At 36.8% G+C, this 26,648-nt stretch overlaps 1 protein-coding gene across 2 annotated transcripts in view; it reads left to right on the top strand.

The window, feature by feature from the left end:
* Positions 1-26,648, top strand: part of HNRNPLL (heterogeneous nuclear ribonucleoprotein L like) — a 42,732-nt gene that overhangs the window by 5,958 nt on the left and 10,126 nt on the right. Inside the window, exons 2-7 of one of the 2 annotated variants that reach the window (XM_036027877.1) lie at positions 7,999-8,117; positions 15,585-15,822; positions 17,214-17,299; positions 18,459-18,555; positions 18,641-18,713; positions 22,922-22,993. In XM_036027877.1, coding sequence (XP_035883770.1) covers positions 7,999-8,117; positions 15,585-15,822; positions 17,214-17,299; positions 18,459-18,555; positions 18,641-18,713; positions 22,922-22,993 — 685 coding nt within the window. The remainder of the gene's footprint in view (positions 1-7,998; positions 8,118-15,584; positions 15,823-17,213; positions 17,300-18,458; positions 18,556-18,640; positions 18,714-22,921; positions 22,994-26,648) is intronic. The other variant, XM_036027878.1, reaches the window with a different exon arrangement.

Raw genomic sequence — 26,648 nt, 5'->3', positions numbered from 1 at the left:
GAAGAGATGTTAATGGGCCCTGCTCATTTCTTTTAGATTGAAAATTCCCTTATCATTAATAGAGGTTGGTCTTCAGTCTGCAGTTGTCAACATCAGCACTCAAGATTGATGTTATTAGAGTTTGTCCTTGAGGTCGCCTTTGAGGGATGGGGAGTTTGGGATGGTTATGACTAGACCAGTCTAGAGCCTGCCATGGTGACCAAATAATGCTTCCATAATTGATCCAGTTTGCCTAAAGAAAGGGTCAAGTAATTAAAAAAGCGAAATAACCCAGGCAGTGAAAGACAAATACCATATGATCTCACCTTTAGCAGGATCCTAAACAACAAAATAAACAAACAAGCAAAATATAACCAAAGACACTGAAATAGAGAACAGGCTGACAGTGATCAGAGGGCAGATGGGAGGGAATTTCAGGGGAAAAGGGTGAAGGGTTTGTAGGGACAAATATAAAGGACACATGGACAAAAACTAGGGGGGTGGAAATGGGAGGGAGGAGGGGAAGGATGGGTGGGCTGGGATGGGAGTAAAGGACAGAAAACCATACTTGAACAACAATTAAAATAAAATTTAAAAAATATATACACATAAACTGCAGGCATACCTTCGTTTGCTGGGTACTCACTTGGAATATTGTTTCTAGTCTGATAAGCAATAGATATAAATAGACTGGGAGAAAACCTAGATAACTAAACACTTGGGATGGAAAGAAATTTGGACTTTTGTATGAGACTTTTAAAAAATTAAGCTGGAGATAACATGATTAAAGTATTACTATATGATTGGGGTAAGCACTACTGATTGATTCACCCCTTTAGGAATTAAATGCATGGTGTGATCCTTCAAAGAGGCTATTTTAAGGTAGATAAAAGAGGCTTTACAAATGACTTAAGATTTTTTATCACCAGTTTATAGTATAGGTAGAAATAAGAAAAATAATTTTTTTAGAAAAGTCAGCATACAATACTTTTATTGCAATAACGAAACGAACTCATTTGTAGTGCTGGTGTGGGGGCTGGGGGTGATAATTTCTCTCATGAAATCACACAGGACAGCAAAGGAGTGAGGGGGTGGGGCAGAGGGAACGCCAGGAAACTGGGATCTGCAGGGGGAACTGAGCATCAAAAAAAAAACGGGAGATGCTGAAGCTGTGATGACCAGCATGATTTTTTTAAGACCACCCTCAAGGAGATGTGGTGGCTGGGTATACTTCAGTTTTATCTTTTGATTAAAGTTCTTAAAATTTAGAAAGTGAAGCTAAGAGATTATAGAAGTCCTGAATATCTTAGAGAAAACCTCAGGATGGGGACGGAGGGGAAAGCCAGACCAGGAAGAAGGCTTCAGAGGTCCCTGCTGGCCTGGGGTCAGATACATGCAGTGCCCAACATCACAGTGAAAACGGTTTGCTTTTAAAAGAGGGTTTAAGGGGAGAGTGGGATGGGACAGTGGAGGCGAGGCCTCTCCCCCTCCCCACTTCATTTTTGGGTAGGGCTCTTAATTCAACCAAAGACATCTCTCAACTTAGAGATCATTTGGCCATCAACAGCACCTCAAATCTACTATAGCTTTGCAGCACAGCAGCAACAATGTTAAATATATAATAGATAAAAAATTTCATCCAAAAAATAAAAATAAAGATTCTTTCCCCGCCGCCCCCTGCTAACACACACACACACACACCCCCGCCCCTCCAGTTCCTTCTACTCTGAAGTTAACCCATTACTTGTGCTGTTAATACTGACTAATACTTAATTGGAAACTTAGACGCAAAAGACTGAAACTATATCTTCACCCCAAAAGGAAAACAAATGAAGTAGCTTGAGGTTTATGGCATATGGTTTAGCTCAGCACACATACGAAGAGAGAGAGGAAGAGCAGAACCGGGTGACAGAACACATTCAGCTGGGACAGATGTTTGTACAGAGAGTGTAGTGGAACATACGGAGACATTCTGCAGGTTCATGCGTGGCACATCCAAGAACAAAGGGCTCAGGAGTAGGCCCTTCTGTCATTCCAGTTTTAGAAGCTCTCCGTGGAAGACAAGAGTGGCTTTTGGTGGGATGTGACCTGGGTGCCCAGTAGCACTGTAGGCACAGTTTGGGGAGGTAGTTTGGCTCATCTGGACAACCCCATCTTACCAGTCTCAGATCACCTCCTGCTTGCCTTTCATTAACTTACAGGGCTTGTTTCAGGTACTAGGAGAAATCAGATTTCATCTGCAAGCATCCCGGTGTGGTGGTGCACCATGCAGGTCTCCCGGTGCCTCAGGAAACTCCACCCATGTCCCCCTGCACTCCTCTGGTGGAAGCAGCGGTGGCTGTGGATGAAGAGCTATCTAGAGGCGTGATGGGCGGGGAGGACCAAGACCCGACCTGGCAGTGGTCCCGTAGCTTTGCCTCTTCCCCAAGAAAATATTGATCTAAGAAAAGTAATTTGGCGGGTCATGGGGGAGGTGAAAATATGGTTTGAAAAGATATCTTTAATATATGTTTTATATTTGGAAACAGCCCTAGAGGTTTTTTTCTTTTTAAATACACAACAGAAAGGATGAGAAATGTTTAAGTTCAAGAAAAGGAGACATAAATTAAAGATAGAGAAATATCAAGGTATGTAAATTCATGAATAACAAGCTCACTGAGTGGGAATAAAGGAAATACAAGGGGTACAGGATATCTTGTTTTCTCCCTTGAGGTTAAGATAATTCATCTCCGAAATGCCATATTGATAACATTTAACACTTTCCAGCTTTTATAGAATGACTTGAATCTCGATCTGTTTCATTTGGGAAATATAACTAACTAATAATATTGGTCCTGTAATCAAATTTTTGTGTGAGAAGACTGATTTGGATAGAAGTCATATTCTTTAGAACTATGTACAAGACATGGAACTATCCATGCTGGGAAGGGAGGTAGGAGGAGGAGATGTGTTCAACTGATCGGTGGTTCATTTCTTAGACTGGGTGGTAAGTTATAATGCTCTTTATTCCCTTTTGTAGGTCTTAAGTATTATATAATAAAACATTTCCCCAATTTTTTATTATGTAACATGTTCAATTACACATCAATTTTTAACATTTTTTATTTGGGATTTTTATCTCTAAATGTCTATATCTATTTATATACATACTTTTTTGCCCCTAAACTATTTGAAAGTAACTTACAGACATCACAATTATCCTTAAATATCCCAGCTATTCCTAGGAATTAGAGATATTTTTTCTATACCATTACTATTATAATGCTACCTAAGACAATAATTCCATTATATAATCTAATACCCTGCCTACTTAAATTCTCCAATTTGTCCCTAAGATATCTTTTTTTTTGTTTATTTTGAAGACTTTTATTTATTTTTAGAGAGGGCAAGGGAGGGAGAAAGAAGAGAGGGAGAGAAGCATCACTGTGTGGTCGCCTCTTTGAATACCCTCTGACTGGGGACTGGCCCGCAATCCAGGCATGTTGCTCTGACTAGGACTCTAGCAGTGAGTGACCCTTTGGTTCACAGTTTGGTGTTCAGTCCTCTGAGCCCACACCAGTCAGGGCCCTAAGATGTCTTTTATAGCAGGTTTCTATCTGTTATAAAATTAAGGCTCACGTATTGCATTTGGTTGTTGTTTGTCTTTAGTTTCAATCTGAAATCTTCCACTGTTTTTGATACTAACTTTTGAAGAGTCCAGGCCAATATAGTTTTCTCTTGTACTTTTACTTTTGCCAGCTGATTTCTAAGGATCAGTGGAGACTAACTGTCTTATATATTGCAGTTCTAAATATATTTTTAGAGTAAAACTTGTTATTTATACTTTAAAATGTTTGTTTAAATTCAGGTTTTAAGGTGTTTACTTAGCTCTCTTCCTGCGTTGTTGTTGTCCAGCAATATTTAAGAGTTTAGTGATGATAATGCACATTTGGTTGTTGAGTTTCACATAGGCACAGTCTCATTTGTTAAGGTTGCTAAGAGAATGCTGGTTTACATAAGGATCAATCAGACATGACTTGTTTCAAATTTAGTGACATGTAAACATGAAGAAACTAAACCTAAGCAATTCAAATGGAAATTCCAAGGGTTAAATTAGTATTTGCAGATCACTGAAAATTATTTGTTGGCTATGACAGTCATGTAGCATAGTCCTATGGTTGCTTTTTATATTCAAATCAGGTTCTTTTTTTTAAATTCTGACATAAGAGTTTATTACATTTTTCTAACCAGTCTTTATGATGGAAAAAAATTGGTGAATCTTTTAGAATAGCTATAAAGGGGTTTAATTTTTTTAAAATGATTCTTAAGTTTTAATTCTAAAGTTTTAGATTAGTCTGTAGGATACCCCCCAAAAAGCTTTCACTTAATAGATTTTTGGGAGATATACATACATCTGTCTGTCTGTCTGTCTTGTCTATCTATCTGAAGTTAAATTGATGCCACGAGAGGTGGTCCATGTCAGGCCAAGCTGTAAATGTAAATCTTTGTCTGAATGGAGCTTAATAAGTAAATGAGAGAGCTATTTTAATTTTCAAAAGTATTCTCCTAAATAGTCCCTTGTACTAATTTAAGTTGGACTCAAGTTATGGTGGGATGAGGTACTCAATTAAACAGGACAAAAGTTGATATAAATTTTACTATCTATTTACAGAAAAATAAAGTATATAATCTTATATTTAAAAAGTTTTAAGTTGGAACTTTTTGTTCATTTGGACTACTTGAGATTTTGATTTTTTGGAGTAAACTATGAAATATGAGTATAAACTGTATTTCCAATCTTAGCATGCTTATCATGTGCCTGATGTTTTTCCTGAGATTTTCTTGAAGTGAAATTAAGTTACTAAATAACTTATTTTTACTTCTTACTGTAAAAGAATACACCCTTTTATTTTTATAAATATATTTTTATAAATATGTAGATATATAATATAAATATATTTATATTACTTCATGCTGTTACAATTGCAATTTTCCCCCCTTTGCCGCTCCACCCGTTACCCCCAATTCCCTCCAGCAATCTCCCCCCTTAGTTCATGCCCATGGGTCATGCATGTAAGTTCTTTAGTTGCTCCATCTCCTATACTGTTCTTAACATTTCCCATCTATTCTGTAACTACCAATCTGTACTTCTTAATACCTGCACCTTTTCCCCTATTCTCCCCCTTCCCCCTCCCAGCTGATAACCCTCCAAATGATTTCCATATTTATGGTTCCGTTTCTGTTGATCTTGTTTGCTTAGTTTGTTTTTTAGATTCAGTTGTTGATGGTTGTGAGTTTATTGCCATTTTAATGTTCATAGTTTTGATTTTCTTTTTCTTAAGTCCCTTTAACCTTTCATATGAACTCCTTTAAGCTTTACCTTGTCTGGAAAGCACTTTATCTTACCTTCAATTCTAGAGCTTTGCTGGAAAGAGTAATCTAGGTTGTAAGTCCTTGCTTTTCAACACTTTCAATACTTCTTGCCTGTCCCTTCTAGCCTGCAAAGTTTCTTTCGACAAATCAGCCGAGAGTCTTACGGGAACTCCTTTGTAGGTAACTGTTTGCTTTTCTTTTTTCTTTTGCTGCTTTTAAGATTTTCTCTTTTATCTTTCACCTTCAGCATTTTAATTACGATGTGTCTTGATGTGGTCCTCTTTGGGTCCAACTTATTTGGGACTCTGTTTCCTGGACTTGTTTGTGTAGTTCCTTCACCAAATTAGGGAAGTTTTCTTTCATTACTTTTTCAAGTAAGTTTTCCATTTCTTGCTCTTCCTCTTCTTCTTCTGGCATCCCTGTGATTAGGATGTTGGAACGTTTCAAGTTGTCTCAGAGGTTCTGAAACCTCTCCTCATTTTTTTTAATTCTTGTTTCTTTATTCTGTTCAAGTTAAATGTTTCTTTCTTCCTTCTGTTCCAAATTGTAGATTTGAATCCAGGTTTCCTTCACTGTCGGTTCTCTGTATGTTTTCTGTATTTCACTTTGCATAGTCTTCACTTTTTCTTCTGTTTTACAGCCATACTCAACCATTTCTGTGAGCATCCTGATTACCAGTGTTTTGAACTCTGTATCTGATAGGTTAGCTATCTCTTCATCACTTAGTTCTGTTTTGGAGCTTTGATCTGTTCTTTCATTTGGGCCATATTTCTTGTGTTGGTGTACCTGTTACACTGTAAGGGGCAGGGCCTTGGGTATTTGCTAGGGCAGGGCAACTCCCTTTGCTGTGTTGCGGTGCTGTGTGTGGGGGAGGAGTCAGAGAGGGAACAGTGCCACTTCCTTGGTTCTTGGCAGGCTTTCAGTCACTTTTCCCACCACCCACAAACAAATTGGCCCTTCTGGTGTTGATTCTGGGGGTGAGTTTGTGTACATTTTAGGATTCTGTGGGTCTCTCCAACAAACTCTCCTGTGAGGCTGGGAGTTTCTCCTGCCACTGCAACCCATATAGGTTTTTATAGCCAAAGGTTTTGAGGCTTCAGTTTCCCGTACTGGAACCCTGGGTTGCGCTGTCTGTCTTGCTCCCCAGTTGTTCCTCCTGGCTTATCCACATGCAAATGTGGGACCGCCTGCTCCACCAGCCACTGCTTTGCCTGCCTCTGGTCGCAGCCTCACCGCTAGTCCTCTTTCCCCTGGCTGCCCATCTCTACCCCTTCTACCAGTCTGGGTTAACGTTTCTTCTTTAATTCCTTGGTTGTTGGGCTTGCATACAGTTCTATTTTTCTGGCAGTTCTCATTGTTTTTTGTTTTTAAATTTGTTGTTGTCCCACTTTTGGTTGTATGTGGAAGCAAATTGTATCTATCTATACCTCCATCTTGGCTAGAGGTCTGATTTCCTGTAAATTTTTCTTTATTTTACTTTGTGTAACCTTTGTTCTGGACTGGGTCTTTTTTATGCTGTTGAAGTACCTGTTGAGTTCCATGAGCATCCATAATAACCAGTGTTTTGAACGTCTGTTATCTGATAGGTCCTTATCTCCATTTCGTTATTTCTTTTACGGGGGTTTTGTTCTCTTCTTTGATTTGGGCCATATTCTTTCTGTGTCTCCTCAATTTGGCAGCCCTCCCTGTGTTTGTGTCTATGTATTAGGTAGAGCTGCTTTGAACTCCCTGTCTTAGTAGCATGGCCTATCATAGAAAAGTGCACCTATAAGTTGATGGGTTAGAGGCTTAGGTAATGGCCAGGACGGGGCAACCCCTGTGAACGAGTTGATGGATTCTCAGATATGGTGTCATCACTCTCCGGCTCTTGGTGGATGAGGGCGCCACAAAGGAGACTATGGCCTCTGCCTGGCCTCTTGCGTTTTGTCTGAGAGGAAGCTGTCCCCTAGCATTCACCTTGATGCCAGACACTTCATTTTCTCCTTGCGAGCCCCTGGTGCCCTTCCAGCTGCTGCCCCCTGGTGTGGACAGCCCAGAGGGAGTGAGTTGTATAAGTCCTAAGTCCATTGTGGGCCCTTTAAGAGAGACACCAAGAATCCTGCAGTTTCTTCTGCTGCCTCAAACCCACTGGTTTCTCAGCCAGAAGCTACGGGGACTTCTCTTCCTGGCACTGGAACCCTGGGCTGGGTGGTCTGGTGTGGGGCTGGGATCCCTGTAGATTTTTCACCCACTACACGTGGGTATGGGACCCCCTGGTCTGTGTCTGCATGTCACTGCCCCTCCTGTCTTCTGTTTGGATATGACTTCTGTAATTCCTTGGTTGTCAGACTTCCCATATAGCTTGATGTTTCTGATGATTCTGGGTGATAGTTGTTTTCTAGCTTAGTTGTAAATTTTGCTCTGTGGTTGGTGTGAGGAGGGTGAAGCGTGTTTACCTATGCCTTCATCTTGACAGGGAGTCTTAAGAATGCTCCCTTTAAGAAATCAAAATTTTCATGCCAAGCATTTAATTGTTGATTTTACTCTTAGGTCCCTATTTACTAACTTGTGGATTGCATTTTTTGTTGTTGTTTATTTGTTGCTTGCTTTTTTATAGCAGAGTTGAATATACTAAACAATGCAATTGGAATTTTAAGTTTTTAATTACAAATTGTTTTCTCTTTCTAGGAGACAGGTGGAAGTCATCATAAAGTTTCTGTTTCACCCGTTGTCCATGTTCGAGGACTCTGTGAATCTGTGGTAGAAGCAGACCTTGTGGAGGCTCTGGAAAAATTTGGGACAATATGGTAAGACAATAAAGACTTCCATAAAGATTGAAAGCAGTATGGTAGAATAAGCCTGCTTGGTTGCTACTAGTTTAACCATTGTATATATCCAGCTTGCATATCACTGTACTTCTTTGTTTTTAACCTTTCTGGGATGATTCAAGGATGTATTTTTGGGTCCATTATCACCTCTTACTCCCCAACCAGGTTATATGTAAAATGGATTATTGCTTCTTTCATCTGATTTTCACGGGAGTCCATGATACCTTCTTAAACACTGCTTTAAACCAATGAGTCGATTACACCCTTCAACTTCAGAGTTTGAAAGTGGTTAGTGGTACTTAAATACTAATTTTATTTTTTGTTTTTTAAAATTATTTTGGAATATTTAGGAACTGGCAACTAAAAGGTGCGTAGATAAAAGGTAGGCACTGTTTGCTTAGCTACGTGTTGCTGTTGCTATAAGTTCTTACACAGTCACGAGCAGTCAGTGTTTTATCCTAGCCTTCCTTCCCCTTGTGTTTTGTATTCGCTCAGCCTCCTCCTTTCTCTCACCAAGCTGCTGTGTGCCAAAGAATATTGACTTAACGTGAAAACATATTAGAAAAGTGAATCTGCTACCAAAAATAGACACTTAAAAATTATTTCTAAATTATTTTTTAGAGTATGCCTGGTCGTTCTCTTCCCTAGTATGGATAGTCTAGAGTTGATTTTTATCATAAGTTTTTCCTTGATGATATGTTGGATTTTTGTTTTTAGGCCTCCAAACTCTATATAAATAGGAGAGAAATTTCAATATATTTACTGAGACAGCTCGATGCTTCAGTTTTATAAAGATTATATGGAGTTTTTGAGTATTGAAAGGATGATGCATAACTAGATGGTGAGAAGAGTGACCAGAGATGTAAGCAGAAAGGAATCACTGCTTCAGAGGAGTAGGAGGGGTTTTCGGTGATAGCTTCCCATCATGGCATGCTTTTATTTCTTTGGTAACTTCATTGGAGGTAGATGACTTAGCAAGCCTGTATACTCAATTTAAGTACCTCAGAAATCACTGACTGTTACATGTTGTCCTTGGAGGTACAAATTGGAATCCACATGAGCATAAAAAAGCATAAAAATGCCCACCTTGAAAATATCACTGAGCTGACCGTATCACTTCTTAGTCATTTGGAGAGGATTTTGGAAGTTAAGCCTGTCTGGAGAGTTACACATATATTGAAATAGACTTATTTGGACTTATGTGTTGGCACTAGACTAACTCCATTACTCTAAGGACCTCCTAAGTGTCGCATTGTCCCATGAGTTATAAAGAGAATGGTTATTTTGGGTTTATTTTTCTTTTGTTCTTGTAGATTTAGTGCATTTAAAGTTATTTTCTTATAGCCAAGAAATACTGAAGTGATGTCAGAAAAACAAGTTCATGAGCACAATAGAGTCGGAAATTTTGATGTTATTTATGCCCATGACTTAAAGGTTGGGATTAAATAAATAGAACTATATGTTTAAGTTGGTGAGTAATTTGAGTTACTTTGGATGGCCAGTTCATTTTCAGACTCTATACTGCTTGATGCTTAGTCCATGGTAAAGTGTTCCATATAAGAATGTTACTCAGTTACCTTGCATAGTCCCTTATTCTGCCTTCAAGATCGGTAGTTATGTGGATAGAAAAGTCGTGAAATGATTGGCACATATTAGTGTATAATTAAGAGCTTAATTGGCATAAACATGAAAGTAGGAGTTTCAGTTGTATGAAATTATATTGAGTAAGTGACTGGTATGAAAGAACCTTGAATAGTCTCCAATGAAAAGCACGTGTTTTGCTTCAAAAGGCTGTATTTATAGAATGTTTTTCACCTTGGCCAGTGTGGCTCAGTTGGTTAGGGTGTCATTCTGCAAACGGAAAGGTCACTGGTTTGATTCTGGGTTAGTGCACACGCCTGGGTTGTGGGTTCTGTCCCCAGTCGGGGCATATGCAAGAGGCAGCTGATCAGTGCTTCTCTCTCACATTAATGCTTCTCCTCGCTCTGTTCTGCTTCCCATCCCCTCTCTCTAGAATTAGTAAAAGAAAAATTTAGAATCTTTCTCTACTTGTTTATTTTGTGACGTGTAATTATAAACATATTGAAACTGCTAATATTAAACAGGTGAATCACCAGTTCAATATTTGGTAAGTTTATACCTGAAAACTAGATGCATAGGAAAGACATTCAGGAGAAACTATAATAAAATGTTAAGAATGACTTTGTCACGATAATAAATTGCTATATTTTTGTCTTTCTTGTAATGTATATTCATGTATTATAATCAAAAGAATATTTAAAAATACATACTGAGTCTCTTTCTCTTCACCCTTTCATTTGCTTTTTAAAAATTCCCTACTCCCATTCAAGGAGAGGATGCCAGGTAGTGATTAGTTAAAAATTTTAGCCCTGGCTGGCGGAGCTCAGTGGATTGAGTGCGGGCTGCGAACCAAAGCATCGCAAATTCAATTCCCAGTCAGGGTACATGCCTGGGTTGCAGGCCACGGCCCCCAGCAACCGTACATTGATGTTTCTCTCTCTCTCTTTCTCCCTCCCTTCCCTCTCTAAAAATAAATAAATTAAAAAAAAAAGGAAAAACTTACATGTCTATCAGTCTGGCTTTAATATTTTAAAAAAAAATTTATAACAGAACTTTTAAGGCCTAATTTATGTGGTAATATTTTTGCCTCCTTCTGTTTTTATTTAAAGTTTAGTAAACATGTCTTGTGCTGTAAAGTGAAAGCACCTACCGTGTCCCTTAGCCTTTTTGTTTATTTTTTTCTCTTTGGTTTTCAATCTTCCTCATAACTATGCTTTGTAAAGATTTTTTAAAAATTATGTTCCAGGCAATGTAAGTGCATTCTTAAAATATCTGCAATATTCTAGTTTTCCTTTCTCAATCTTCATATGATGCCACTTTTCGGGGTAACCTTTTTAAGTTTTAAGTTTATTCTTCTAGCTCGCCTCTATTGCAGTTCCAGGAAGCAATTTTACTATGACCAAGTCTAAAATAGTCCAATAAAGAATTTATTTATTATTTTTAAAGATTTTATTTATTAATTTTTTTTAGAGAGGGAAGGGAGAGAGAGAGAGAGAAACATCAATGTGCAGTTGCTGGGGGGCATGGCCTGCAACCCAGGCAGGTACCCTGACTGGGAATTGAACCTGCGACACTTTGGTTTACAGCCTGAGCTCAATCCATTGAGCTACGCCAGCCAGGGCAAGAATTTATTTTTTAATCTTTATAATTTTTCTGTTTCCAAAGAGCCAAAGGCCATTATTAACATATTTAGTTGGTAATATCATTTAGCTATTAAACCAACATATTTGTGAGAGAATATTTCTCTGTTTTTCTTTAATTTCTTTAGCATAGACCTGATTGCATGGTTTTCTCTTTTTATATGTCTAAGATTTAGAACTTCAGCAAGTCTGTGTTTCTAAAGGGAATTTTCTTTTAAAAAAAAAAAAAAAACAGTTTGTTGGAGCATTGTCCTGTACACCAAAGGTTGCAGGTTTGATTCCAGGTCAGGGCATGTACCCAGGTTGTGGGTTTGATCCCTGGTCAGGCCGTGTATAGGAAGCAACTGATAAATATTTCTCCCTCACATTGATGTTTCTCTTTCTCTCTTTCAAATCCTCAGGTGAGGATTACAAAAAAAAGTTATATTGTTTATTTGAGGGTTTTTTTTTCCCATTTCTTGACATAGGCCTGTAATGCTGTGAATTTCCCTTTTAGGACTGCTTTCTCTGTGTCCCACAGATTTTGGGTTGTTGTGTTCTCATTTTCACTAGTTTCAAGCTATTTTTTGATGTCTTCCTTGATCTCATTGTTAACCCATTCATTGTTTAGCAACATGTTATTTAGCAACATGTCTATGTCTTTGTGTGTTTTTCGGTTTTTTCTTATAATTGACTTACAGTTTCATACCATTATGGTCAGAGAAGATGGTTGATATAATTACAGTCTTAACTTTGAGACTTGTTTTGTGTCTTAACATGTGGTTTATACTAGAAAATGTTCCCTGTGCACTTGAAAAGTATGTATATTCTGCTGCTTTGTGGCGAAATGCTCTGAAGATATTAACTAAATCCATCTGATCTAGTGTGCCATTTAAGGCCACTGTTTCTTTGTTGGTTTTCTATCTGGAAGATCTATCCATTGATGTCAAAGGGTGTTAAAATCTCATTATGAGTATGTGGCTGTCAATCTCTCCATTTATGACCATAAGCTTTTACCGTACATATTTAGGTGCTCCTATGTTGGGTACATAAATATTTACAAGGGTTATATCCTCTTGTTGGATTGATCCCTATAGCATATATAATGTCCTTCAATGTTTCTTGTTATGGCCTTTGTTTTGAAGTCTAATTTGTCTGATATAAGTGTTGCTACCATAGCTTTTTTTAAAATTTCCATTTGCATGAAATATCTTTTCCCATCCCTTTAGTCTGTGTGTATCTTGCTCTGAGTGGGTCTCTTATAGACATTATATTTATGGGTTGTGCGTGAGTCATTCTGCTACCCTGTGTCTTCTGATTAGAGCATTTAAGCCATTTACATTTAAAGTGATTATTGATATGTACATATTTATTCCCACTTTATTTTTTATAACTATGTTCCACTGTTTTTTCCTTCTACTCCTCCTCTTCTTCCTCTTCCCTTTTCTTCTCCTTTAACATTTTTTATAATACTGGTTTGGCAGTAACAAACTCCTTTAGCTTTTTCTTGTCTTGGAAGCTCTTTATTTCTCCTACAACTTTAAGTGATAGTCTTGCTGGGTAAAGCAGTCTTGCTTTTCATCACTTTGAATATCTCATGCCGGTCCCTTTTGACCTGAAATGATTCTGTTAAGAAATCAGCTGATAGTCTTATGAGAGCTCCCTTGTGGGTAATGCTCTTTTTCTTACTGCTTTTTAGATTCTGTTTTTGCCTTTAATCTTTGCCATTTTAGCTATGATGTGTCCTGATGTGGGCCTGTTTTGGGTTCATATTGTTTGTGACTTTGTGCATTTCCTGAACTGTGTTTTTTTTCTTTTATCAGCTAGGGAAGTTTTCAGTCATTATTTCCTCAAATAGGTTCTTGATCCCATGCTTGCTTTGTGTTCCTTCTGGTATCCTGGTGATGTGGATGTTGTTATGCTTCATGTTGTCCTAATGGTTCCTTAATCTGTCCTCATTTAAAAAAATATTTTATTTATTCATTTTTAGAGAGGGGGGAAGAGAAGGAGAAAGAAAGGGAGAGAAATATCAATGTATGGTTGCCTCTCATGTGCCCCATACTGGGGACCTGGCCTGTAACCCAGGCATGTGCCCTGACTCTGAATCGAACCAGCTGCCCTTTGGTTCACAGCCCAGGCTCAATCCACTGAGCTATACCAGCCAGGCCTATCCTCATTTAAAAAAGTTCTTTTTTCTTTTTGCTTCTCTGGGTATTTTCTGCTACCTTGTCTTCCAAATTGCTGATTTTGATCCTTTGCTTCATCCACTCTACTGTTTATTCCTTCTAGTATATTCTTACCTTTTGTGACAGCATGGGTGGACCTGGAGAGCATTGTGCCAAGTGAAATAAGCCAGTCAGAGAAAGATAGAGTACCATATGATTTAACTTATATGTGGAATCTAGTGAACAAAATAAATTAACAAACAAAATAGAAGCAGATGTATGGACAGAGAACAGACAGCTGTGAGACGGGAGGGTAGTTGCGGGATGGGTGAAAAAGGTGAAGGTATTAATTAAAAAACTAAACTCATACACACAGACAACAGTATGGTGATTACCAGAGGGAAAGGGGGTGAGGGTGTAGAAGAGGCTATGGGAAGATAAATGATGATGGAAGGAGACTTGACTTCGCAGGTGAACACACAGTACAACATACAGATGATGTGTTATAGAATTGTACACCTGAAACCTATATAATTTTATTAACTAATGTCAACCCAATAAATTCAATTAAAAAGTAAAAAATAAGTAAATAAAATAATAGGAATGTTTCTCTCCTAGGATTTATATCTGATATTTATAGTTGGTAATCTTAAATTCAAGGCCTTATTGCTTCTGTATTCTTTAATTTTGCATGATGTGGGTGGGGAATGCTAACAAGCCTCATAGACTAACAAATACTGATTGAATGTCTGTTATGTGCCGCTTGCTTCTGAGGCTATAAAGATGAATGATGCAAGGCAAGCAGTTTATATAACTATAATCTTGACACAGTTCCGAGTTTTATAAATGAGGAAGCTTAAATTCGTAAGAAATTACATAATTTGCCAGGCTCCAGAGTGGTTCATTTATTATTAATGGACCTTTCACTGGTTTCTAAAGTGTAGCAGTGGGTCCTGGATGCCAGATTGAGAAGCAGTGTTGTCCCCAAGTAGCTGACCTGATGTTATTGCTCCAGCCTTCTACTGTTACAAAAACCATGTTAATTGTATTTAAGAAACATTTTTAAGGTTCTTGTCCCTGTGAATAGAGGACCTGTTGTTCCTCTGTTGTGATCCACGTGCTCTCATTTCTCTCTTGCCTACTTTCTTTCATTTCCTTATTTTTTATTTCATGGATTAAAATTACACCTCCTTTCCCCAGAAGAGCACAGTGAAAAGTAAATACTTCTTGCCCATAGGCAGCCACGATTGCCATGTTCTAGTGAATATCTTTTCATATCCTTTAATATTTAAAAATGTTTGGGGAGAGATTATTGGTATGGAATTTGGTCAGTTTGCACTTGCTTTTATTTATCTTTGGTTCTCTTTTTGTAAGATAAATGAAAAGTATAGTCAGTTATTAGTGTGGGTACTTGTTTATTTGGAAAAATCAATAAAGGTAGTAGTTTCTATTTTTAGGGGTCCCATCCACTAAGCTTCTGTTGAGTTTTATCATTGTGGTTTCTTTTTTTTTTTTTTAAGATTTTATTTATTTATTTTAGAAAGAGGGGAAGGGAGGGAGAAAGAAAGGGAGAAACATTAAAGTGTGGTTGCCTCTTACGCGTCCCCTACTGGGACATGGCCTGCAACCCAGGCATGTGCCCTACCTAGACTGGCAATGGAACTGGCAACCCCTGGGTTGCTAGGCCATTGCTCAATCCACTGAGCCACACCAGCCAGGCTTCATTGTTCGTTTCTGTATTGAGATATCTTCTAATGTACTTGGGAGTGGCAGCCTGAGGAATAAACTGAGTAGTGTCATCAGTAACTGATAACAGAAAATTGTGCCTGAGGAAGGCATGAAATGGATATGCTTTCAATCACAGGAGGGTAAGTTTTCAAATACGCACCATCTACCTGCTATAGCACAATGAATTTGGATGATGTAAGAGTTGACTAACTTTTTGGATACAGGTAAAGAAGACTAATCTGTATAATTTGACACATTTTTTTAAAGAAAAAGTCTGCTTTTACTTGATTGAGAGCAAACAATGTTAATTGAACTTACTATATGTGGGTATTGTCTCCCAATCTCCCATTCAGCTATGTGATGATGATGCCATTCAAACGGCAGGCGCTAGTGGAATTTGAGAACATAGACAGTGCCAAAGAGTGTGTGACATTTGCTGCGGACGAACCTGTGTACATTGCTGGTCAACAGGCTTTTTTCAACTATTCTACAAGCAAGAGGATCACTCGGCCAGGAAATACTGATGATCCATCAGGAGGCAACAAAGTTCTTCTGTTATCAATTCAGAATCCCCTTTATCCGATTACAGTGGTATGGATTTTTTTCATATGACAAACTAAAAGTGCTTTTGCCACTTGATTGACTATCATATAGTTTTCTTCACTGCCCTCTCGATATTTAGAAATAGTGGTTGTTTTTAGAATTATTAGAATGAATCTTAACTTTGACTATTAAGTTTAATGGACAAACAGATGGTAAGCACGGATACTAGAAAGTTCCAGAGTACAGTTGTCATAACTAAATAAGCACATTTAAAGCATCCATGGTGACTGTTTCTAATGAGGGGTTAGACAGACTTGTTGGAAATGGTCCAAGAACTCTCTCACTTACATGCCAGCACCTTGATCTAAAGCATCTACTAGGTAATGGCAGGCTCCTATAGTATAGTAAGATGCATATGTCGTTACTGTAAGGTCTTTTGATGGAGCTTGTTAAAAACCGGCCTGGTTTACTTAAATTCTCTGCTTCACCCTTTAAAAAAGTGATCTTAGTAGAATTTTAAAAATGACTCATGTTCTGGACCAGTTGAGATTTCTATTTTGTAATCCCATGCTGCTTCACAACAAGCTAGTGACAGAGACACTTGATTTTTGTAATGAATAGAATATTACAGTAAGGGAAATGTCAGTTAGTGTAATTTCTAGTAAGTGTATATAATACTGGGACAAATTTAAATATCTTATGCCTTTAATTAGACATTTGTCTGTATTTTATAATATTAATAGATACTAGTATACAGTATTGACATACTTAAAATATTTGGTGTTTTGGGGAACAGAATATAACTTAACCTAGTACACCTGCTCTGGTTTGTACCACCTAATGGTATGGCTATGTAATTGTAGATATTCAAGAAATTTCTCAGAAGTTGAAAAATTGTCCCTAAGAGGGTGTTTAGGCTCTCCCTTCGTTGATTCAGGCATCCTGTTTGATGCCATTTAACACTGTATAAATGATCTTCTCTGGGTCTTTTCTGAATAGCCATTGCCCCTTGAAAAATTGATGTCAAGTTGTTGTACTACTACCCCTTAATAAATATTTACTACCATATTCAAGTGGTTATAATATGAACCATTTCAGAGTCACATTTGGAAAGCAACAGATCAATTAATTGCAGTTCTGGTATTTATTGTACTTTAGTCTGTTGAGAAAATAAAAATTGAGGATTCATTTAGGGATCAAATAAGATAATAGTGCTTTTCAGATATTTCATTGGAATTTCTCTAATGTGTGGGTATTGTGTAGGTGAGGAAATAACTGTAGATTTATTGAAGTGTAACAATTTTTAAAAGTAATCAGTAATTAATAGAAGTGACATCTTGACAATGTTTTTTGTTGTTTTTAGTAAAAGAAATCAGTGTATAGCCTTGATGTTTTTCCAAATATAAAATGTGAAGAAATTTTATTTTTTTCCTTCTTAGGATGTTTTGTATACTGTGTGCAACCCTGTTGGAAAGGTGCAGCGTATTGTTATATTCAAGAGAAATGGGATACAAGCAATGGTTGAATATCCTTTGTAATGTTTTAACTGACATGAATGAATGCTGTGTAACATAGACCTTACTTTTTTCTGCATGATCATTTTTAGACAAGTGGTACTTATTTCCCCCCGTCTATTTTTCTTAGATTTAAACACTGAAACTGCAGTACCCACAAATAATTTTGTGTGCTATCATAAAACAATCTGGTGCTTCATCTTACAGAGTGTTTTGCCTTTTCAGAGAAGGAAAACAATAACACTATTTGATAGTATGTATAATTGTACTTTTTTGAAATTTATCTTGAATAAACTTTTCTGGATTTCTTCTTAAAATAAGTCATTTGGAAGTACCAAAACTTTAGAATCAATAGAACCTTTCTTACTTTTCTTTATTGAATCTTAAATGATCCTAGGTTATGTAAGAACTGCTTCTCTGTTAAATTTGTTGTATTTTGAGTAAAAAAAGCAAGTTGCAAAATAGTATGTGTAGTATAATACAGTCCCGTATAAAATAATAATTTTTAAAAAACTAATGTATGCGTAGAGAAAGGTAGGGATAAACAGCAAAATCCTGATGGTGCCTACTTCTGGCAAAGTGTTTTACTTTTTTTTTTAAACAGTTTTTGTAGTTTGATTTTATTTTTTGGAAAGAATCACAGACAAATTTTTTTAAGTACATGATTATAAAACCCTGCCTTTTCAGAAATATATAAAATTACATGTTATTTTGTATTATTTTGGATCTTGGTGATGTTAAGAATAAAATATTTCCTGTTTCAAGATAGTGAGCTCTCTTGCTGGGAAATGTGATCATGTTCCCTTTGCCTTCTCTGCTCCAATTTATAAAGTACTTCTGAGTATTTAGAAGGATTAATGTGTAGATAGGTCGGTTATATTACGTTGTTTTTTTTAATATCGTTGATTCTCTTTCCTTTTCTAATTTATTTTGAAATTACAGTTGACATATTAGGTTCAGGCGTACAACATAGTAATTAGACATTTATATATCTTGGGATGGTACTGTTGATTCTAAAAATAAAATCCCCTACTAAAACTCAACTAGGAATTTTATTTGTTAAAACATTTTCAGAAGGGAAAGAGTTATTTCTAATTTTCAAGTCCTTTTCTTAGGGACTGAATAATGATTATTAGACATCTCAAACCAAATTTCCTTAATAGAGCTTATGTTCGAATCAGTCCTTTGTGCCCAGAAAGCTAAAGCAGCACTCAATGGAGCAGACATATATGCTGGGTGTTGCACGCTAAAAATCGAATATGCACGGGTGAGTATTTTTCCAGCACTTCACCAAAGAAGTATTTAGGCTTTGGGTATACAATTTGAACTTACTTTCTTTTTAATCTTAACAGCCAACTCGTCTAAATGTTATTAGGAATGACAATGACAGTTGGGACTACACTAAACCATATTTGGGAAGACGAGGTAAGTATTTTATGCATTTTAGAATGTACTTGTATCTGCTGAAAATTTTTATATGAGCTAGTTCATTCCAATGAAAATCTTGTTGGTGAATGCTTTTGTTGCAAAAGGCCATGCAATGCTGGAAAATAACCTTGAACATTAGTGCCCCCTACTGGTATGTACTGAGTTATTTATATTTAGTTCAACAAAGGAGCCCACACATACAAGCACGCCCGCAGTTCAAGGACTTGCATTTCTCCAAGCAGCTCTCTCTCTTTGGAGGAGAGGAAACTGATTCAGAATATTCCTTACAAACTTCAGACTTGCACACTGCTTCTCTATGGAAAGGACTTTTCCCCCAAGCTGGACGAGGCATTAAGAAGGATAGAGGACTCCAGCAGGCTGACTCTACACTTCATCATGCACAACATCGGCATCAGCAAAAAGCCCTCTGAAAAACTCAGACTTGCAATTCACCTTGACTGCATACTGCATGCACCATCACCCAAGTTTTTAAAGGTGGACACTTAACAGTACTTCAGACTTGCATGGGATGAACACCATGATAGACTGTGCCCATTTATTCAAGTTGTATGTGTATATTGGTCTGATTTCCCTTAAGGCTTCAGTTGTAGAATTTAAGACTTTTCACTAACAAATACTAGCCTATATCTACAATGTTGTAAATCTTAATGCCCATTACTGTAACTGTTTGTAGCTTAGATTCAAATTGTTAATTGGCAAATAACAATTAATCTGCAGTTTATCTGCAGGTCTTGGGAATTAATAATGCTCAACCAGTCCACACAGATATTAAAGATAAAAGGCTTAGAAAGGTGCACACTTGCTGCACTTAAGGTTTTTTTTCTTCCCTCAAGTGTGGTCACTGAATAGAATAATACAATGAAAAGTGCATTATATGTAAAATACGGTTTTCTGTGTGGTTTGATTTTTGTAAAGTGGTTGCTTATAAGTTGTTACTTTTTGTAACAATTTAAGGTTATCACTCATGTTAATTTGTATAACTAGAGATTTTGACATTTCAAATGGAGGTGAAAGTAATGTGTCTGTTCAGGGTAGAATCTATTTAAACTTGATAAATCTGAAAGTAAGAGCAGTTCATTTGAGATACATTTTCACCTATAACCTATAAATGCTAGATTTCATGAGCATAGATTTTACTGATAAAATTGTTCAACTAAATGTGTGGCAATTTTGGAATATACAGTTTAAAATGTGGATCTTGTAAAAACAAGGGGGCTGCAATATTGGCTACATCTCAACTACAATATCAGCATTTGAACCATATGTTGGGAAAACTCACCAAGGTGAGTGTGTCTGTAAAATTTAATAAACCAGAAAAAATTTTATGGCATCCAAAATATCTTGGGCAGTAGGGACTCTGTAGTGCATATATTCTTGCCCAAAGGAAAAAAATACAGTGCAGTGGTTCTTTGCATGTTTAAATATTTAGGACCTTTGTACGATTGGCCCCTTTAATTCTCAATTTTCAGGAAATCATCTTGCCTGATGTATGGGGTTACAGACAGATTTGTTTTGTAATGCAGCTTTGGCTGGACCCCACATTTTTCACTACTCAGAAATCTGCTTGGTATAGGCCTGGTGCGCTTGAGTGCAGTGTTGGAAAACAAAGCCTTAGCACTCAAACAACAGAATAAGTGGCTGATGAGAAATCTCTCACTTCTGTCAAATTACAGTCAGTGAACACTCAGGGTTTTGTTTTGTTATTTTTCTTACTTGAAATAATGATTTTGGTTATATTTCTCTTAAAAACATTTGTAGACATGCTTCTTATTTTAATAGTGTTAACATCTTTTTTTTTTAAGGTCTAAAGTTTTACACAAAGCCAGTTTACATTAGTTTTTCATGCAAGGAATTACAGTCAAAAGTTTTAGAAATGTGTAAGGTAGATTTTTAAATAGTGAAGTATAATTAAAGGAAGCCAAACAGAATTTTAGTTGTTCATGCTTTCAAGGGAAAAAATTTTGTTTCCTAATTCCTTACAGGTAGATATTTGTCTGGCAACACTATAGCAGTTGATGTTTTTATTTTTGTAGTGAGTTCAGCTTCTGCTCAGCTACTTGATACTGAATTGTAACCTTTTTTTAACCAAAAAAGTACTTTTATAAATATAACTTTATTTTTTAAAAGTTCTTTTCAGCCCAAATTACATTTTAGTGCAAAGAATTTTTAGCCTGAACTCCAGAGAATCCCTCCAGAAATGTTAAATGAAACTTGTCTATCTATGTATCTTTCAGTGGAGAAGGCCCACAGCTTCCATCAGGTTTCAGATGAATCCAGGAAAGGTTACAAACCACTGTCTATAGATTGGTGTATTCAGTGTTTTTTTGACTTTTCTTCATAGTTCTTCTCTTTTATGTGATCTTATATTAGGTAGTGAGTGCTTCAAATAAAGAGAATTATTAGTAATGATAATGTTTGGCTGAAAGATACCTTGGAGATCATCTATCCTAACTCTTTCATTTTGTGAATGAAGATTGTTTCTGTGATTGTATAGCAAATTAGTAGTTAAGTGGGGATCTTCTGATTCCCAATCCAGTGTTCTTTCCTTTATTTTATAGCACACGATTAACTGTATGGATAAGACTGAGCCTTGAAGACCTGGTGGTTTTGGTTTAAGATTCCTAGATCAGCTAAGGAATTGTATTTAGTGTTTGGTGGCATGCTTAAATAGAGGCACATTAGCAGAATGCATTAGCAGATTGGATTGATTCAAAAGGAGTGAGATTGAAATGATGGTGCCGGAAGCCTTGTAACGGGAAGAAGAAACAATGTTTAGACTGGAGAAGAAATGGCTTTGGGGAAATGGAGGGAGGATCATAGTAGCTTTCAAGTACTTGGAAGGGTGTTGCGGAAAGACTTGTCTGTGAGGCCCCAAATGGGATAGAATATGGGCAGGGGACTAATTTCTGTATAATATAAAAATTAATTTCCTAGTGATTTAGGACTAACTGAAAATGCAAGGGGAAGTAGTGAGTGTCTTGTTACTGGTGTTGGGTCAGCAGAGGCTACATGGTCCCAATTGATCGGGATGACACGAAGAGAATTTACTCACTGAATAAAAGTAGAGCTCGATCACTTCCTAGGTCCCTATCAGTGCTATCAGTACTTGGAATAGGTAATTAAAACACTACTTCTCTAGACAGAAGTGAGTATTAGAGTATTTCTCATCTCCCATAAACCTCATTTGTTTAGGTGACTAAGGGTATATAGAAAGCCTCTCTCTCTGAATTTTCAAAGATCAGAATGACCAGACTCTTAAGATAAATTAAGAAAAAATCTTACTGGTCGCTATAATTTGATCAGCACGCTTTCTAAAAGTATTGCACAATGAATTTTAAAACTCACTAACCAACATAGGGAGTGCTTTAAGAAACTTACAAGTCACTTTATTGAAGTCTCAAATTAGATTTGGGAAAATTGGCATATCTTCCCTGAAAATGTAGCTAAAATAATAAAACAAATATTTAGGAGTATTGTAGTACTCTCATCCAATAATGTAGCCCCCTTGGTTAGCTTCTTCTTGGCATCTTTAAATTTGGAGGGTGCTCATAGTCCTGCCTGGTGTTAAGATCTATACACAATGACTGATCCATGATATAACCTGGGCCAGTGATGTGCAGATTTCCAGCTCTCGAGTGTGTAGGTGTTTGTAAATATGTGTATATACATTCAAAATACTCTGTGTTTACTGATTGTGAAACCATGTAATACAGGTTGTTGTTGGCTTATGCTGAACTTCTTGAAAGAAGCCCACTTTGAAAATGTGTTGCTGTTGAAGCTAATAGTATGATTCAGGTACTGTCTTTCAAAAGTACTGCACTTAAAGCTTGTTTTAAAGACATGTATTGGTAAAAACTTCTGTACAGTGTCAAACTTTAGCATTGTGTACATTCCCTTTCTGAAAAGTATCCATTCTTTTCTTAAATTTGAAAGTGTGATTGTATTTGGCATTTGCCAAAAAGATATTTCAAGTCAAGTGGAGTTTGTTAGATAGAATTATTTTCTTAAACCTTTGGTGTTTGTATTTAAAATGGATATGAATGGATGTTTAAAGTTAACCAGGTATCATATATATATTTTTTTTATGAATTCTAATGGATGTTTTGAATGGGTTTTCCCATGTGAGAACTCTGTTAAGTACTTGGGTCAAAATTGTTAAAACCATGTTTCTACTTTTGTGTCAGATAGAGGAAAGGGTCGCCAGAGACAAGCCATTTTGGGAGAACACCCTTCTTCGTTTAGACATGATGGCTATGGTAAGTGTGTCAAGGCAGAAGGAAGGTAGTACAGATGAACTGTTGGCCTTTTTGCATTTCTTATGAAGAATGCCTCATTTCGTGTCTCTGTTTTTCCTGCTCCCCAGACTTGGTTTATATGGGATCAGTCCCTTGTCATGTACTCCCAAGGAATTGCCCAAAACCATCTGTTTTTTTTTTTTTTTAAAGACTATTGATATATCATATAGTCCTTGAGATAAATGAGGCTCTTTATTGGGAATTTGAAAGCTTTTTTACCATCATATTTTGTTTTGTTTTGCCTTGGTTTTGATTAGTAATTGGCTCTGGTTCTGTTAGAGGGCCAGAAAGAAGTGTTATTGTTCAGTAAGTGTATTTTCATCTTTCTAGCAATTATGAGCAAAGGGGAATTTCGAGTAATAAAGGCAGAAAGAATGGGGCATTTGTTGAAAAGGAAACATGTTTCTGGTTAGATCTGTAATTATTTTTGTTCTACAGTTGATATTTTGGTCTTGGTGAAATTGGTTTGTATTTAATTCCTCTTTTAACAGTTCTTTAGTTTTAATGTTTGCTATGTTAGTAAGTTAAGTTACGTAGCCTAGAATAATATTTTTCTACAGGAAGGAGTTAGGTATCAGGCTATTGTCCTTGTGAATAGATGTTGAGAAATGCTGTCGGATGGCATTTTTAACTGGTTATAAGTTGTGTGGTTTTAAATATTTTTTAGTTTTTAAAAAGCATTAATTGTTGACCTCACCTATTCTGTGGTTTAAAGTTGAAGTCCAAAGCCATTTAAAGTAGTAGAAAATAGAAATTGCTATATCATACTTTGGGATTTAACACCAAAACCACTGGTGTTGCCTGTTGTCTGAAATATTTTCAAATTGCCTACATGTTCCATAACCACTCTTAGCTATGGGTTTTTGTTTATTCCCTGTTGTCTTTTTTGAAACCCCCCAAAAAAGATTTATTACGTGTATGCTCGTGTGTTTGTTCAAGTTTCTATAATAGTCTGTATGGCAGAAGGAATTAAAACAATACGTTATGACAAAGGAGTAGGTGTGGTGTATATTAATAGAATGAAAACCTTACTGCTTACTGCCATTTTAAGAGTGTTCCTTCAAAATTTATCAAGGTTTCTTTCACAAGGTAAATATTAAAAATGGTCGTGTGGATAGTTCTGACCCTGCGGTAAAGAAACACTTATTAGGAGCCCGCTGTGCTTTGCGTAATGGAGGGTCACAGAACAATTGCTCATCATAAGTTTGTAGTGTAGTTGTGAACATGTAACTGCCATGGGCGTCAGGTGAAGGCTGGAATTGGTTAAATGTTTTGCCAAAGCAGGCTAGAAAAATCTGTGAAAGAATAAATCTTTTCTTATGAAGGATGAAGAACTCCACTGCAGTAGTGTTGACACAGACAGTTTTCTCGGCGTGATTTTTTAGGTTTTCCTTCCTTTATAAAATATACCTCACTGAAAAATTATATAAATTAAAGTATGGTATATGCCCTAGAAGAACTTCATTTTTTTAAAGCATATTGTAAAATACTTTGTCAGTTTTATACCCTAATTTATTTGGAGTGTTTGTGTGTATAAAGTTTAAAATGTAAGCTTACTTAAAGAGAGGAGGTGCAGAATTCTTTGAAGTGATTTTTTTAAAATTATTGATTTTAGAGAGAGAGAAAGAAACACCAGTTTGTTATTCCACTTATTTATGCATTCGTTGGTTGCTTCTCATATGTGCCCTGAACAGGGATGAAACCTGCAACCTTGAAGTTGGGATGACTCTAACCAGTTGAACTACCCAGCCAGGGCATGATGACGGTTGCTAAGTAGGGACCTTTCAGGCTCTGTAGAGTCCTGCTGGAGAGGAATGGTTGGGTGGGGTTGTGTAGGGGCATCTGTTCTGAGCTGTGTTCATTGAAACACTTAACTCTGAGGATAATTCTACTTTCTAGGGAAGTAAGCAGAATAGGGTATAGGAGGAAAGGGGGATGGGGAGACAGGTGGATAAAGATGCAGAGAAGTAAGGTGAGGAAACTGGGGAAAGATGTAGAAGATGGGAATGGGAGCTGGTGAATTTTTACAAATGCAGCAGGTCACACTGTATCCCTTGGGTCTAGCTGTTCAGCGAAACAGGATTATTTGTATTTTTGTGCCATACCACGTGTGGCTTTTCCTTTATGTTGATAATGTAAGAAAGAGGGAATTGAAAAGGTTTAATTCTTTAATTAGAGTCAATTCATTATTTTATGCAGGATAACAGTATAAATCTGTGCCTTCAGAATTCTTTAAGTCTTTTAATTTGGGAAGCCCAGCTCTATGAGGTGAACTGATAGAAGCCCTTATATTTGAAAAGTGGCAAAAATAAATATACAGATTTATTTGCTGTGAGTCCATGAAAAGTTTGTGTACCAATTGCCAGTGTCTTTGGATGTGGTTCCTGGACCAAAGATTTAAGAATACCAAAGATGAGAAACTCCTTCAAAATGTTAATAATGCCATTTATGTAGCATTTTTTCATGTAAGTGGATTTTTAAAATACTACCTGAAGCATGTTTTTTAAGCACCAAAACTTTTTTGCATGAACTTTTTAGTACAGAAAGCTTTTACAAGACTTCTTTTTTTCTTATTTTCTTAAACAATATAGGTAACAAATTTTTATAGATAACATAATTTAATCAATCCTGATGGCTCAAGATCATAATTAAACATCAGTTAAACTCTTGCACTGAATTTGATAGTTAAATACGGCAGTAGATGTCAAAAGTTTTGGGATCTTGGCCAACTAAAAAAGAGTGGAAGGTTTCTACTGCCCATCTACCATACATCTTTCCACTTCCCGTGGGAAAGAAAATTTAGTGATAATAGTAACATGTTTTTACTGTACTAGCAAATGGTGGGGGAGTGGTGCAGTAGAATATATATATGTACTTTTGCATAGGGGTAAGAGTGATTGCTATATGACCCCAGCGTATATGTAATAGTTGAAGTTAGAGGCCCAAGTATGTGTACTTACTTACAGGTAACTCACCATAAGCGATATTGGTTGTTTTGATAAACTACCAATTGCCAACAAGAAGAGCCATTGAAAACTGTGACCAGTTTAAGGCAATACTGATGATGACACACTGATAAAGGGTTCCTCTGTAACAGTGATTTCCCACCTTTTTTTATCACATGGTACATCTGCAGCACAAACAAAAATATATTTTTTGCCAATCTTGACCCAAAAAAGGTATAATTTTGATTCATTCACACTGGACAGCTATTGTGTTGGCTGTTGTCATTTTTTAATTTGACAATCTAAGGGAAAAGAGGTCCGTGGCCCTGACTGAAGAGTCACATATTGCTCCTTGGCCCATATGTCTCAGTTAGTTGGAGCAGCATCCCAGCTAAAGGTTTGAGGGTTTGATTCCCAGTCAGGACGCCTATGGGAGGCCACCAGCCAGTGTTTCGCTCTCGTGTCAGTGTTCTTCTCCTCTCTCCCTTCCTCTCTCTCTCAAACCAATAAACATTTAAAAAATTTTGAAAGTCAGGTATTGCATGTTAAAAAATTTTTTGCGGCACACCAGTTGAAAATTGCTGCTCTATGAAATCGCAGAAATTCAGACTGTTTGCATGTGTGCTCAGTGGTAGTATTGCTGTGTTGTGATCAATGGCAGCTGTATTTAG

This window comes from Phyllostomus discolor, chromosome 6, assembly GCF_004126475.2.
Source record: "Phyllostomus discolor isolate MPI-MPIP mPhyDis1 chromosome 6, mPhyDis1.pri.v3, whole genome shotgun sequence".
Taxonomy (NCBI): domain Eukaryota; kingdom Metazoa; phylum Chordata; class Mammalia; order Chiroptera; family Phyllostomidae; genus Phyllostomus; species Phyllostomus discolor.
This window is presented reverse-complemented; position numbering and strand designations above follow the sequence as displayed.